Raw genomic sequence first — 15,681 nt, forward strand, 5'->3', positions numbered from 1 at the left:
CTGCTTCAGAAAATGGTTAGAATGATGGGATATGCATGTTGGGAGCAAGGGGGGAGATTTTTGAGATAAATTAAAGGCAATGTGTTCTCTATTGTAATGTATTTTTAAAAATAATAAACATTAACCACTGTGTAAATATTATATATTTTTAATTTTTTTAACCACACTTCCTATTTTGAATTCAGTTACTTCTCACCTCCTACATTCCTGTCCCAAACCACCATCATCTCTTGTTTGGATTATTGCAAAATCCACCTAATATGACTCCCAGCTTCCACTCCTGCCCACTCTCGCCCTGTTCTCTCTTGCCAGAAGCCTGAGTAAAAGAAGGAAGGAGAGAAAGAAAGAAAGAAAGAAAGAAAGAAAGAAAGAAAGAAAGAAAGAAAAGAAGGAAGGAAGAAAAGCAAATACTCTGGAAAAGGAGAAGAAAAGAGGGAAGTAGATATGGAAAACAGAGCAGGATCAATATTCTAATGCATGGGTTCATACACACATATAAGAAGACATGAACACACTCTCTGTTCATTTTTTTTTTTTGTGTGTGTGTTTTTCATTTTTATCGGTACCGGGGATCAAACTCACGACTGCCTGCTTGCAAGGCAGGTACTTATGCCGCTGAGCTAAATCCCCAGCCCCCAACTCTCTGTTCATTTTAAGCGTGCTGTGTTTCCACATAGCATAATCTAGTTAATAATAAAGAAATAATAACATGTTGCTATTAATACAGAAGTAATTCTAGAATGCCACCAATCTCCAATCCCCAATAAAATAATGAATGTACGTAGTGATCATCAATGTCTCCCAAGATTAGAAAATGCTGAGCAGCAGTCATATGGGCCAGGAGGAGAACCAAGAAGCCAACCCTGTGAGCCAACTACAGTCGTGGGCCAGGAGGAAAACCATGAAGCCAACCTGCTCCCCGCGATGAGCCAGCCAGTGCATGGAAGATCTGCAGAGCCCCTCCCCCTCCAAAAAAAACCCAGCTGATTCAGAGGATCACAGGCTGAGAATGCAGCAACTGAAGTATAAAAACAACTTAATGCCTGTATTGTTTGATAGTCTTTATAAGCCTAACACTGGAAGTCTGAGCATCTATTTAGTGGATAACAATATGCAATATAGCAACTATGGGGGATGTCCTTCTGTCTTGTTTTTGAAATCCAATATTGTTCTCACTGTTGTGTTTTGTTCCATTTTATTATTTTGTTTTATTCCTTTTAAAATAAAAAAGAAAAGAAAAATAGAGAATTTTAGACATTTTATACTTACATACACATCTTCACCTATGAAATAATTTTACCTCAAATATTGATCTTGAATCATAGTAAGCTCCCAGAGCTAACTACTAGACTATAGGAAAAATAGGAATAAGAAACTGCTAAATGTCATCACAACAATGAATCAGAAAAATTCAAAAGGTATGCAACTATAGGGAACAAAAAACCTTGCTTCCTTAATAAATAAATAGCAAGATGAAAAAAGATCAGGGAAGGGAACCTTTAGGTTAACAGAAACTTAGAATACAAATCTGTCAATTATAATTATTTTGGATTCTTTTTCAATCTAATTTTTAAATGAGACCATTGGAAAAAGTATATTGATGAATTATTAAAGTTAGTTTTGATACTGAACTATATCTATTTGAGACAGAGTTTCCCTCTGTAGTTCAGGCTGGCCTTGAACTCATGGTAATTCCCTGACCTCAGGCTCTTGAGTGCTGGGATTATAGGCCTGTGCCACCATTTTGGGCTACAATAATTTTTTAAGATCTTCATCTTTTAGGGATATATACTGAAACATTTATAAATAAAATTGTATAGCTTGGATTTACATCTAAATGATCCAAAGAAATGGACACAGGTGAAAACCAGACTGGTCATGAGTTTATTGCTGAAGCTATCAGGGTTCATTATTACATCATTTTCTTTATCCTTGTAAATGTTTGAAATTTTCCATAATCAAATTTTTTTCTTTATATTGCCTTTTGGAATCTTTAATTTCCCTTTCTTTTCTAGAGTTTCAGCTCCTTTGGTCTCTGGTCAAATTTTTACTTTCCTCATCATTACACCACATTTGTCTGTGGTGATGGGTGATTTTTTTTCAACTCTTTTCCCAATTAAAAACAATTAATTTTGTTAAAATCTTTTACTTTTTCATTCTTATTGGGATCCATCTGATGTTTAGTCAAACACGTGCTACAGAAAGTATCCTTACTGTCTTTTCCACAGATATTTATTGTTTACCTTTTCTTTTAAAATCTAAGGGTGAACTTTCAGGGCATGAAATGGGTAGTGATAGATTGCTTTTAACCTTACTCTTATGATCCATCCTTTTGCCAACCACCAATCCTCAGATCGGTGATCAATCTGTGCTCTTTGAGACTTGAGGGACTGCCTACCTCTGTCTGCCTTCACTTCTTTTTCTTGAAAGTCAGCAGTATTAGATTTCATGGGTCTTTCCCCCAAATTTCTAGACACCCCCACTTTTCAGTAATTTCTCTAAATTTATCAGCCATAGTCACGGAGCAGCAATTGATTCTGCATCTGCCAAACATCATCACCATGTTAATCCTTTGGACCCATTTTGAAACACTGATGTAACTAAGAAGCCATCCTGTGCTTTTTTCTCAACCAGACAATGCTAATTTCCCTTCTCAGCACACTACTTGTGTTCTTCTTCAACTCTCCCTGTACGGATATCTCTCAGTCTTTCAAGGGAGAGGGCAGGTTAAAACTAGCAAGGGCATGATAGTAATTAAAGATGAATGAACCTCAAAAGAGTCAAGCTTGCATGCAATTTGAAGTCTTTAATCACAATGCATTTTTTCCCAGCTAGAGCACAGTCCAGAGCTAAGCTGCTTGTTAACATGATAGGACATGGTTTTACCACAAGACTCAGGAAGAAGTGTTAGTTTGTAATAAATTGTCTCAGTTCATCAAACTGGAGACTGTTACAATAATTATCCAGAAATAATCTAATGTCCCCAATATAGTAAGGGACTGGGATAAGTTGGAGATAGATAAGGCAGTGCTGCTTTCAGCTGCAGAGTTAGATTCTACCTTCATTTCAAATTTTGATATTTTCTTGATCACAGTCTTTTGCGTTAGTTTTTATTTTTTTGATAGTACATTTAAATACTGTTTTTTGCTTTTGTTTTTTAAGATAGAATCTCACTATGTAGTTCAGAACTACCTAGTGAACTCACTATATAGCCCAGGATAGCCTCAAACTCAGTGATTATACCACTCGGGCTCCCTGGTACTGAGGCTACAGGCATGCACCACAACCTCCAGCAACAGTGTATCTTGATATTGAGTTTTGTGACAGCTCCTTAAATGCGGCACTCAGGGTGAGTCTTGCTTGCCTGACCCTAGTTCCAGCTCTGATGACAGAGCACAAGGGGATTGTTTTTTATGTATAAAGAAATGGTGATCCTTTATAATAGGATACAAACTTGCAGCTTTGGTTTTGTTTGTATTTCTTAGTAATAAGGGTAAGTTTACAAAAATCATGGTACATTTTTTCCTCTCCTCTTATGAATACCAGCAATATTTTAGGACATCTGACCTCAAACATTTCGATCTAAATCTACCACAGAAGAGCAGAACACCTGTCTCACCCATTCTTACTTTGAAAAAGAACTTGGTGATACCAAATTTAAGGAAAAGAGAATAGAAATAGCTTATCACTAGACAGTTTTGTGAACTACTCTCCATCAGAAAAGGTCTTATAATTATGATCATGATTTTATATTTTAAAATTATACTATATAAATTTGGAGATAATTAGTGATACTATTACATTTTCCTTAGTGGTATAATTTGAGCAATTTAAGTAGCATATACACAAGCAAATCTCAAATTATCACAAGTGAAGTTGTAATCTTCATCAGATTTTGAGGGGGTTATGTGTAATTCTCTCTAGAACTGGAATATTCGTGGTATGACTGGAGGTCTGGTTGTTGAAAAGTATAAAGGAAATATACACATATGGACCCTCTGGAGGTAAGCACAATGGACATTGAGACCACTATTGGGATAAAGGATAAAATAGTCTTGGGCTTTTAACGTGTAACTCATTAAAAGCATGATTTGTGTTTTCTTTGGGGCAAGCAGGGAGTTAAAAGTATTATTTTACTGAAAGCCATGACTTCACTTGCTCAATAAAGTAACTAAAAGCAGAACAAAGCTTGCTCTTTATGTTGTAAAGCTCTGATCCACTCCTCCTCAGCTCTGTATAGAGGCATGTTAGTCATTTAGGGAATACTGGCCTAAAAGTTGGCAAAACTAGGCTTATTATCCCTAAATATACTTAGTCTATCTCATCACCCTTCAAGCCTGAGGGTACCAGGACAAGAGACTTATAAGGAGAATCATCTCTATTATCCCAAACCAGATTGACCTTGGATTCCAACAGAGCCACACATGATCAAGACCATCCTTTATGTTATAAGGTTTCCTTCCATGGGGATAGAATCCCCGCTCAAGTCATGAGGATTCCTCCAGAGCCACAAAACCAAACATGAGATATTGCTCGCCTCAGTGCACCATAGCACCCTATAAAATTTATCCCTTTTCTTCTTTAATAGGCCAGTCTGATCTACTTCTTTAGACCTGTGCCCCATCCCATTTCTCAAACTGAGACACTTTTCCTATCTTTTATAACTTCCCTTTATTAGGGGACTGGCTTAATCTCTGTTAAATCTGTGCTTCCCATTCTTTCCTCTTTGTAATTAAGGCTTTTTCTGCAAATTCATATTGAATGCTTCAGTTTTCATTTCCATCACTGCTGAAACAAGAACCCATGCTGGCCAGTGACGGAACAACTCACCGCAAACCAAGTTGATTGTGAAGTTAAACCCATAGTAACTTGTCTTTAAAATGTACACATGGCAACAATTAGAAATCACAAAAAGCTCATGACTAATAACAAATTACCTTTCACATAAATTGTGATTTTCCTCATACTGGTAGAGTGCATGTGCTGTCTGCAGAGTGGGTAGCAGCCAATCTCCATTGCAATATACCTTTAGTCTTCGACAAAATCTAGCAACATGCTAACTTAAATAATTGTTATATTTAAAACAAAATTACTTAGTATATTACTAGTCAATAGTTCTTAGTAATGGTAGAAATTAAAATCCAGGGAATTGGTAGTCATTTGCTTGTAAAAACCACAGAAATGCTTGCATTTTCTTAGTTTTCTGCCTACTAGAAGAAGGCTCATATTTGGGATCACAGAGAGGGAAATCTCTGATCGTAGATTTCCTGATCCATAGAAGCTTCTCCATCCATAGAAATATATGATTTAATAATCCACTCAATAATTTAACAGACTGAATGCTCTCTCCTTATTATCAGTGTATTACAAATAATAAAATAAAAAGTAATTATAAAAATACATTATAAGGTGATATAAAAAGTATCATTTATGTTTTAAGTATAGGCTATCAAGAGACCCACAAATGTGGGCATGTGGATGGAAGAAGCCATCACTGTGGCTTTTGCAATTATTCCCTATACTTTTCTCCCATTATCAGGTCTACAATCCATGTGGCACCTTTCTGAGAATTACACAAAGGTCCCCTTTCCGTGGACCTTGTCCCAGATAGGGTATGTAGCTCAATAAGTAGAATGAGAACTGGATTTCAGCCCCATCTTTCATAACCAAACATTCCTACAAACTACCATCTGCAAAAATGCAAGGGGCTAAGTATTTGTATCCTGCCTAAATTCTGAAATCCTAATCCTGAACATGATAGTATCATGAACTAGAGCCTTTTGGAGTCTTTGAGTCATGAGGGCAGAGCCCTAATAAATAGAGTTAGTACCCTTAGAAAAGGGATCCAAGACAGCTCCTTCTTCCTCTCTCCATTCTGAAAGAATATAAGGAAAAAGACAGCAATCTACAACCCAAGAAGAGGATCTGCACCAGAGCGTGTATGCTGGTCTTGGACTTCCAGCCTTCAAAACTGTGAGAAAACCTTCTAAATTGTTTATAAGCCATTCACTGTGCTATGGCAGTCTGAGCTGATAGACAGCAGTGCATGTGTCCTAGGGGCTCCTTTTTTCTCTCCTTTTTTCTCTCCCTCAGCTTCAGTTCATATGTCCCTTCCCAAGAAAGAACAGCAAAATGCCATTCCTTGTGTTTTCATATATCCTAAATTGTTCAAAGTACTTGGCAAATGTAGTCTCAGATTGGTTAGATGAAATATTTTCAAGACAAGAGAAGACAGATATAATTCTTCCTTTTTGATGATCATTATAAAGAATCAAGTAGGTGCATAATTTTACTTAATAATTTTTAGCAGAAACAACAAAGCCATAAACCATGTAAATTTGTCCCACACATGTGTGGCCTTGGTCTGTCTCTTCATCTTCCTTGTCTATCTGAAAGAGAACTTCCTCAGCCCATTCCCAAAGAGTGAGTGGCCCAAAGGTCATACTAATCTTGTCTAATTGTCAATATTTAGTCTGGAGGACACTTGTGCATGTACCTGTGATCACAAGGAACATGAACACAGAAGCTGGAAGCATACATGAAGATTTCCTGAAGCCATGCAGATAAGTTGAAGATGATCCATAAAGGCACTGGATATTTCTTTACTCTCTATATACATACATAGAATGGGACACAAAATTCAAGGCTATAAACTATACATCATGGGAGTTCCCAATAGAAAAGCATATTCTATTGCTTAACTGTTCATCAGGATACTATTAAGATAATTTATCTCTTGGGAAATCTATTTTCACAAATAAGATTTGTTTAAAATAAAACCTTAAATTTACTAAAATACATAAATCGCATAATATTACATTTCCATTTATTGACAAAGAAAAGCAACCTTCTCAGAGGCTGGGGATTTAGCTCAGCGACATAAGCGCCTGTCTTGCAAGCAGGCAGTTGTGAGTTCGATCCTGGTACCAATAAAAAGGAAAAAGACAAAAAAAAAAACAAAGAAAAGCAACCTTCTCTCTTTAAAATTGGTGGTAGAACTTTGAAATACAAATGTATGTATAATTTTATTAAATTTTATATGTACGCTTACTTAACATTTGCTGTAACCAGCTTTGGGACAACTTTAAAGCTTAAACCAAAAATGACAAAACCAAAACAATAAAAAAAAAAAAAAACTCAAAAAACCCAGACTTAATTTTGCATTGATCTTGACCATTGATAATATAGGAAGGAAAGAAAGGAAGAGAGAAAGAAATCTTCTGCTGTAGAACAGATAGTTTTGCAAGTAAATACTTCATCCAGGCACATGAAAGGCAGATCAGTGTAGTAACCCCAAGATTTTCATCATAGCTGAACTCAAGATTTTCAGCGCTTTAAACAGAGACAAAATATTATTAACAATCAATGTTACACAAAATTGTTAAGTCCATAAAAACAAAAACCACACCATCTGGCCTCCTGTTCAAATTTGAATCTGAACTCAAGCTATAAGAATCTGGTTATGGTCAAACGAAGTTCTTTTGTGAAACACTCACAGTATGCTACAGCCCTGCAGAACCATAAATACAAAAGTTTACTCTGCTGAACTCAGACAATGTTTTTTCGGCATTATGAAAAACTGCCTAGAGTAGAACTTCTTACACAATTTAACGTGGGTACAAACTTTAATTCCAGCCCCACTTTGAAATGAAACCTCCTATGTGCTTTTGTATTGTTGTTATCATTGCAGATTCCATGTTTCAGAACAAACACAGCTTTCTTTGGATCACTATGTATTCTAATCCACTGCCAGCTTAAAGGGCTTTTCCACACATGCAGAGACAGATCTGCAAACGATCACATAATAACAACAAAAAAACTTTTGAAAACAACATTTTACCTCAAATCAGTTTTTTTGCTCATCAAGAATTGCAAATCAGAAGATGCATTTACAGTCAAAAGCTGTCTCTTACAAGTCTTTCAGAACACATTAGTTGGACTGATGGTTTTAAGATTTTTCAGTTTTTATACCAACTCCCCAAGGTTTTTGCAGAATGAGCTTACATGTTTCCCATGCATACAAAAATAGGAGCCCTCCTCATACCACATCAGGGAGCATCTTGGTCGGTCCAGTCAAGTATTCTGAGGCATCAGGCAAAGTCACAATAAGTTGGTGATTTTCAAGGGTTGTCACCATCCACACTCTGTAGAACCTGTAGCCGCAAGTGAAAGGTTGGCGAGTTCTTACAGCCCTTGTCAGATTAGTCAGGACGCTACAAATGTCCAAATCCAGCCTCCAAGATGCTCTTTGCAATAACACTTAGGAATGAGTGGAGTGCCAAGTCAGCCTATTAACAAATGGAATGCTCGTGGACTAGAGGAACTAACGTTGCTTAAATCAGAACAGATCCTGACTTCCTTACCTTCACACGAGGAAACATAGTAGCTTTTTTGTTTTTGTTTTTGTGTTTTTATAAGGGGGCACTAAAATTTGCTCAACAGCAGCAGGCCCTCCTCAGCCCCCCACTCCACAGGGAATTAACCGTCACATTCCAGCCCTGTCATCAGAACAATGAAAGGTGAATGTTGTGCAAAACAGCCTGGGACCAGGGACTGGTGATGTCATTCCTTCCTTATATGGCTCATTATTGTGCAGATTTACTTTGGTCTGTGAGAAGGGGTGGAGCTGGGCTGTGCCGGGAGGGGAGGTAGCTCTTCAGAAGCCCAGGGAGTGAGCGGGAGTCATGCTTCTCACTGAGGGAGAAGCACTGGGAGAGGGGCGAAGCTGGGGAGGAAGAATGAGAGAAAGAAAAGATATGCATGAAGTGTCAAACGGGCCTCATTCTTGATTTTTCAAACTAGCTAAACTCTACAATTCTATTCAGCACACCCCAGAATTTACCAGGGTCTCCTCTGTGATTCAACCAATGGGGCAGAAAAACACGTTCCAACCAAAGTGCCTGCTAATTTACGTTTCTCTGAATGGAAATACTACAGTGCAGGCTACAGATGCCAAGATTCCTTCAGATGAAAGATCCATTGAACTTTTTTTTTTTTTTTTTACCTGAATGTTGCCCTAAAAGTGATTGGAAACGCAAAACTACTGTCCACGCAAACAAAAGTGGTTGCATACATCCAGCCAGATTTCAGAGTATCCTTGTCACCATTCATACAAAATGCTCCCCAAACCTTCCAGTTCCTTCAAATTAGCTTTCTCTCTTCTCCTTTTTCTTTTTTTTCCCACCTTCCTTTATGATTTCTTGAGTGTTAAATATAGTCCAAAAGTTATTAGGTAACTTGAGATTTCCAGTGTAATTTTTTTCTAACCCATAGGCATAGAATATCTGACAATTATGTTGTGAAATTCCACTTTAATTATAAAATTTAAAAATAACACCAGATGAATTAGGCAAGTTAGCTCTAAGGTTAACAGTTAAATATTTGCAGAGTATTTTTAATTCCTGACATATTTTATATTGCATAAATATAAACCAGTTTGTTATGGTATAAAAAGAATATGAGGAGGAAAAAAAAGTATGTTAGAGATGACTGCTTGCTTATATACCCAGCGTTCAAGTATGCTTTGAGCCTTAAGAAGTCTAACTTCTTAACAGCATAACTAAGTACTAGATGAATAAAACATGTTGCTCAAAGGAAGTGTCTGAGGGTTGAGGGCTTGCTCTGTAGAGAACTTTCTGAATTCAGTGGCATCAGCAGCTGGTGGATGAGAAGGAGCCACTCATGCAAAGCACAGAGACTGAGACAGACAGAATTCAGCAAGTGCAAAGGTCCCTGAGGTAGGAAGGCAGGCATGCGGGAGGTGTGAGGCACTTAAGTCTGTATCCTCAGAGGGTGGGAGGCAAGGGAAAAGGGACCTGAGGTCCATTTGAGTTGACCAGCAGGGATAGTTAGTTAACATGTGACAAATCCATAGGAGCATATGTGTTCTGAAGGCAGATACAGGTGTTCACTATGTTCTAGAGAGTTTTCCAACACAAGAAATTTTAGGAGTCACTTCTTATTTTGCCACAGATGGTACCTCCATCCCTGTATAAATGGGATATTAGAACTTGCTAAGCCTACAGCCTAATGTCTGAAGGAGCACAGCTTAGGTCTAGACCTCTAGTTCTTTCTCTTCCCAACAAAGGACCATCCTTTAACCCCTACAAAGGAGCACCCTTAACCCAACCAGAAAGTTAGCTCATCCTGAAGCTAGGACAGTAGTTCTCTACTTTTCTAGAATTTTACTTTCTGAGATTTCCTTTCCTCGCAGTCAATTTGCAGTCTGAAAACATTAAGTGGAAAATGATGGAAATAAAAAAACTCACAAGCTTTAAACAACTTTTGTTATAGCATGTTGTTATAATTTTCCTATTTCAGTATTAGCACTGGTAATATTTTACTGCGCCTAATTTATAAATAAAGTTTTATCAAATATCTGTGCAGAAAAAAACAGATGGACAGGGTCCAGCATTGTGGATCAGTGTGTCTTCTGAGTTCTCAGGACACATTTCCTGTGGGAAAAGGGGGCCACATTACTGCTGCATCTCTCCAATTGAACCCTTCCTGAAAGGAATCTGGGGGCACGTCTGCAGGACAGCAGGCTAAAACACCACCATGTTACAAGGATCCCTTGGTAGTAACTATATGTGAGGCCAAATGCAACCAGAAATGTCTTGTGTTCTTGTGACCTATCACTTGCCATGAGTTACAAATATCTTCCTGTAAGATCTGACCATTGGAAATAGACAAGTTAACTTGGCCCAATTTATCACAAGATGGTAAGGAGTTAGATTTTATTCTGGTGGTTCTGATTTGTTTAATATGTAAAGAACAGCCTTTGAAGCCAGGACAAGAATGCAATGAGCTGCCTAAAGCGAGCTATGGTGATACTGTGAAGGCAGGTTGGGGGATAGTTTGTGTTGGATTAGAGCAGCATCAATTGCAACTGGGAAGCAGAATCAGTAACTACATAGTAGTAGTTACTGAAAGGCTATTTGAAAGGCTGAGGGAGAAAGAAGATTAAGGATTGCTAAGATTTTAGTTTAAGCAAGTAGATGGAAATAGTGTTAACTGAAAAGTCATACCAGCAGGTATAGATCTGCAGAAAATAACCAAAAGTTCCACCTTGGACATATGAAGCAAGCTTAGTACACATCCAAACTGACTGATCAAGTATAGACATTTACTCAGTTATAACTTACTTGATGAATTAAATATTTTTATTACAGGAGCATCAGAAGTTTTGCTTTTCTATGAATCACATATAAAAAAATAGAATCTTTTCCTCCTTTAACTTTTTATTACCTAGTAACTGAAATATGTACTTCAATGTGATATAGTAAGTATTATTGTGATTAGGGGCCTCCAATATGGGTCTTAGGATCATTATGGATAGAGACCCAAAAAGAGTCATAATTTCTTAGAGCACTGTATCCTAGAGACAGGCTATCCATCTGGTTGTTATTGAGTGTCATGACCTGATCAAGTGACTCAAAACCGTTTCAGAACTGTCCCTTATTCAAACAGGTTGTGAAAAAAAAAGATAAGGGACAGGATTCCAGAACATCTATGAGAAAGCCCTAGTTTAGCATATGATTAGGTGGGAAGTTTCTCCTTGTGTGAGTGATCACTGGGTTAACCAATCCCACATACTTTCTTTTCAGGAGACAGCAGTTGCAGCAGACGAGTTGTACACCAGAAGTTTAAAGAGTGCATGAATGGAAAAAATCAAGTATCAGAGTATAGGCAACTACTATAAAGGCAATAAGATTCACCATGATGCCCATTCTGGTTTGACTATTATCCTCTTTTGAGGTGCTGTAAGGCTTACGAAGTTTAGGTTTTATTGGTCTTGTTCTCTACTGTTATGTTTAACTCTATAATACCTAAAGAGATAGACAATTCGTCTTAAGGATACAAGAGGCATTATGGTAACCATTGTTGATAACCTTGTACTCTGTTTTTATATTATGTGCTATGTCTATCCCTGGTTTTGACTGACAGCTTTGTTTTATCATGCTTGATTTTATACTCTTACAAAAAAAAAAAAAGTAATAAGATCTAAGGGAGCAATAAAGCCCAAAATGTATAAATTTTGTTGTAATAAAGAGAGGGAAAGAAAAGTGCCCAGAAGGATACAACAGCAAGGGTGTTTAGATGTGTTGCATAGAAGACCATATTAATAGTTTGGATTGGATTACTGAACACAACTGCTTGCAGTCTCACTGTTTGAATGTTCGCTTTGTGTGCTTTGATCCTGTGACCTGAAACACTGTTTCTAAGATGATAGCGAGTAATCTATTAACTGGTGATAGCATACTGTTTTTTGTTTTTTGCTTTTCTGTAGTTCTGAATTACTTGTACCCTTACACTGTTTTGTTTTGTTCTGCTTTTTTTTCTCTTTTTCCTTTTAAATAAAATATTAAAAAAAAAAAAAAAAAGAGTGCATGAATGTACCAAGGGTAGAGGAAGCCATCAAGACCACGCTGGACTAGAATCCCAGCCCCTGAGGTGCTCAGTTGGGAATTCCAGGCTCTCCCCTGGGGACCTGAGTATGGTAAATTAAGTCTGGTCAGTGGTTCTGCACACAGTTATGCCTCTTTCTTTGGAACAATCACCAACTAGGACTAGAACATCATCAAGTAGGGGCTGGGGATTTAGCTCAGCGGCATAAGCGCCTGCCTTGCAAGCAGGCAGTTGTGAGTTCGATCCCTGGTACCAATAAAAAGGAAAAAGAAAAAAGAAAAAAACATCATCAAGTATTTTACAAACTCCAGAAAAGGTAAGAAATCTGAGAGCATTGGAAAGTGTGAAAAATTAGAATATATCAGAGGGAAAGATAGTGGGAATAAATAAACCTTGAAATAAAAACGATTCCCTAATTAGAATGTAGGTTTTGGAGGTGAGCATGGTGGCACATGCCTGTAATTCTAGCACTCAGAAGGCCAAGGCAGGAGGATTACTGTGAGATAGAGAGCAGCTTGGATTATGTACTGAGTTCAAGGTATCCTGGACTACCCTGAGCCAAAAAAAGGAATGTAGAGTTTGGCGACATTGTAATCAATGATGGACACTAAATAGACCACAGTGTTCCTCCCCTCTGTCAGAGGGAAGCACTATGTAAAGCCATCATACTTCACCATTTCCAGTTTGTTTTTAGCTTCAAATCAGATGCACGGTCTTCCTTAAGCATTTAAGAGTAAAACAAATAGAAGCAACTCTCTGTGAACACTTAACAGGAGGTCAGGAGCTATGCGGAAAATATAAAGAAAATCCTAAGGCACAGCATTTCTGAATTTAAAAAGAATGAGTTAAGACCAAGCAAAGTTGACCTCTGGTTTTGTTACAGCTAAAACTTATATTCAGCCCCATAATATTATTTGAATAGTTTCTTGGCTAAGAGTTTTGCATCCAAGAGCTGAATATGTTATGCATTGAGCATGAAAGACTCAACCTTTGATTAATCTTTTCTGTTCAAACTTTTCACCACCAACAAGGACTTTCCAAACACAAGCATTTTCTTGGAAAAGAGTTTACATGTGTTCAAGGAGCCAGGGAAGAGCAACCTCCAAACACTGAAAACATCACCTTCCCCATTCCAGCCTCCTCTCTGGGAGTCCAGGACGTGTAATGCTAATCCGAATACCTTCTTTCACTCAGGAAAAAAATGATATATAAAAGTAACATAGTTCTTCACTCTGGGGCAATACATTTTCCCAGTGTTTCCCTTTCTTAACCATTCCTTGCTGAATGACTTTGTGCAAAAATATTTATCCAGTATTTATTGTGGTGATAAGTGCCTGCCAACTGAGAACAGCATTCCCAGAGTTTCTCATTCCAGTGAATAACTCACTTACTGCTTTTCAATGTAGTGTTGTGTGCACAGTGTTGAAATTAACTCAATTTGAAACTCAACTCAACTACTTTGAAGTTGAGTTAAAAAATTCTCACTCAGTTGTTGGAAATTTTCATCATTAATGGTTTCTATTGAAACCCAGATTCATTGGTTCTCTCTGGAATTTATACAACTCTGTAATCTTCAGTTTATTAAAAGACATAAAAACTAGAGGAGACTTTGGTTTTGCATCATCTGACCCACCCACTACAAAAAAAATTGTCAGAATTGATCACTTGTCTGGCATTACAATTGACTGGATTACAAGTGATAGTTCAGTGTATTCATAGATCACAAACCATTAAAAAAAATCTGTCACTGCCAAGTGTTGTGTATCACATGTGCAGGCTAAGAGGTTATGCTAGCTGTATTGTTATTTCCAGATGATTTTCATCATGTGTTTCTTAAAGCCTAACTCTAACTTTTGATGGCTCTCTGATTACAGTGAAAAAAAGCTTGAATTTTCATTTGTGTATATTTACCATATCACTCTCAATCAACTTTTTCATCTCATACACGGTAAACCTATATGGGACTCTAAATAAATGAATTTGGGTCTGGAATCCACTAAATAGTATAATAAATGTCAGTGAAAAGTACATGCCCTTAATATGCCTTAACTTTGTAGACTTAAATGTAGCTATTCAGACTAGTTTTTTTCCCCTCATTTAAAGAAGTTTGTTTAATACAGCTATTGGAAAAAGAAGGTTTTTCTCCAAGTTATTCTAATAAGTCAGTCCAAGATGAGTTTTAATCTTTTATGCTTTCAGATATAAAATATCTCCCGTCACTTCTTTTTAATATATTAACTTTTTAAATATAAGAAGTTACAAAAATATTTCAGTAAATTTATGATCTCAGCAAAATTAGTACAGCTGTTTCTCTTCCAAAGGATGCTTATCATTTCCATATATTTTACTTCTATAAAATTTTATGTGTCTAAAAGTCTTAATATTGTTTTTTAAAAAGTAAGCTATCATTTTCCAGCTATATATTTTATAATTATGTCTTGCTCCTCAAATATAATTTTTTTTTTACTATGTAGGATTTATCTGTCATTTGGAAACTTCCCCTGACATAAAATAAACCTGTTCTAAAACGGTTCTCCTAAGATAATAGAAACCAGATCAGAGCAGAGGGAAATGACCCTAACTGGAAGATTCTGGTCAGTTATTCCTGCATCATGCAAGATGATGCTTTGATTGCTGTCCTTTTTGCTCTCTCTGTGTAGACCTACCAGAGATATGGTGGTGCATGCTGTAATCCCAGCACTTAGCAGGCAGAGGCAAAAGGATTTCTGTGATTTTTTTTGGGGGGGGGGTGTCCTTTTCATTTTTATCAGTACCAGGGATCGAACTCACGACTGCCTGCTTGCAAGGCAGGCACTTACACCACTGAGCTAAACCCCCAGCCCTGATTTCTGTGAATTTAAGGGCTGGGTTACACAGTGAGTCCAAAGTTAGCCTGAACTGCGTAGTGAGATCCTACTTGAAAACAACAAAAACAAAAAATGTTTCTTTATGTAGATCCTTCATAGATGCTTCACTATACAGATCGCCTGGCAATCTTTCATATTCTTAATTTATTCCAGATAGCTTATATCTAATACAATTTGCATTATTTTATTGTTTAAAAACATGAAAACTACTGGTTTTGAATACTGAGTCTATGCAGATTTGTACCTTGCAACTCATTTTATTGCCTTCTCTAAGTATTTATAGTAGGTTTTCAGTTTTTCTGAGTCTATTTACAATTAATTATAAAAACAGTTAACTCCCAAACAACAAAAGTTTACTTTTCCAAAACTTTGCATTGTTTCCAGAATGGCTTTTTGATAAAGTATA

General features: G+C 37.0%; 1 protein-coding gene across 7 annotated transcripts in view; it reads right to left on the minus strand.

The window, feature by feature from the left end:
- Filip1 (filamin A interacting protein 1) overlaps positions 1–15,681 on the minus strand; it is a 223,602-nt gene that overhangs the window by 24,685 nt on the left and 183,236 nt on the right. The window contains exon 1 of one of the 7 annotated variants that reach the window (XM_063226905.1): positions 8,045–12,329. The exons of the other annotated variants lie outside the window; for them this stretch is intronic. Coding sequence (XP_063082975.1) covers positions 8,045–8,049 — 5 coding nt within the window. The 5' untranslated portion in view covers positions 8,050–12,329. Of the gene's footprint in view, positions 1–8,044; positions 12,330–15,681 lie in introns of those variants that run through there. 7 annotated transcript variants of the gene reach the window in all.

This window comes from Cavia porcellus, unplaced genomic scaffold (assembly GCF_034190915.1).
Source record: "Cavia porcellus strain 051 isolate PalLab524CR breed Dunkin Hartley unplaced genomic scaffold, mCavPor4.1 scaffold_16, whole genome shotgun sequence".
Classification (NCBI taxonomy): Eukaryota; Metazoa; Chordata; class Mammalia; order Rodentia; family Caviidae; genus Cavia; species Cavia porcellus.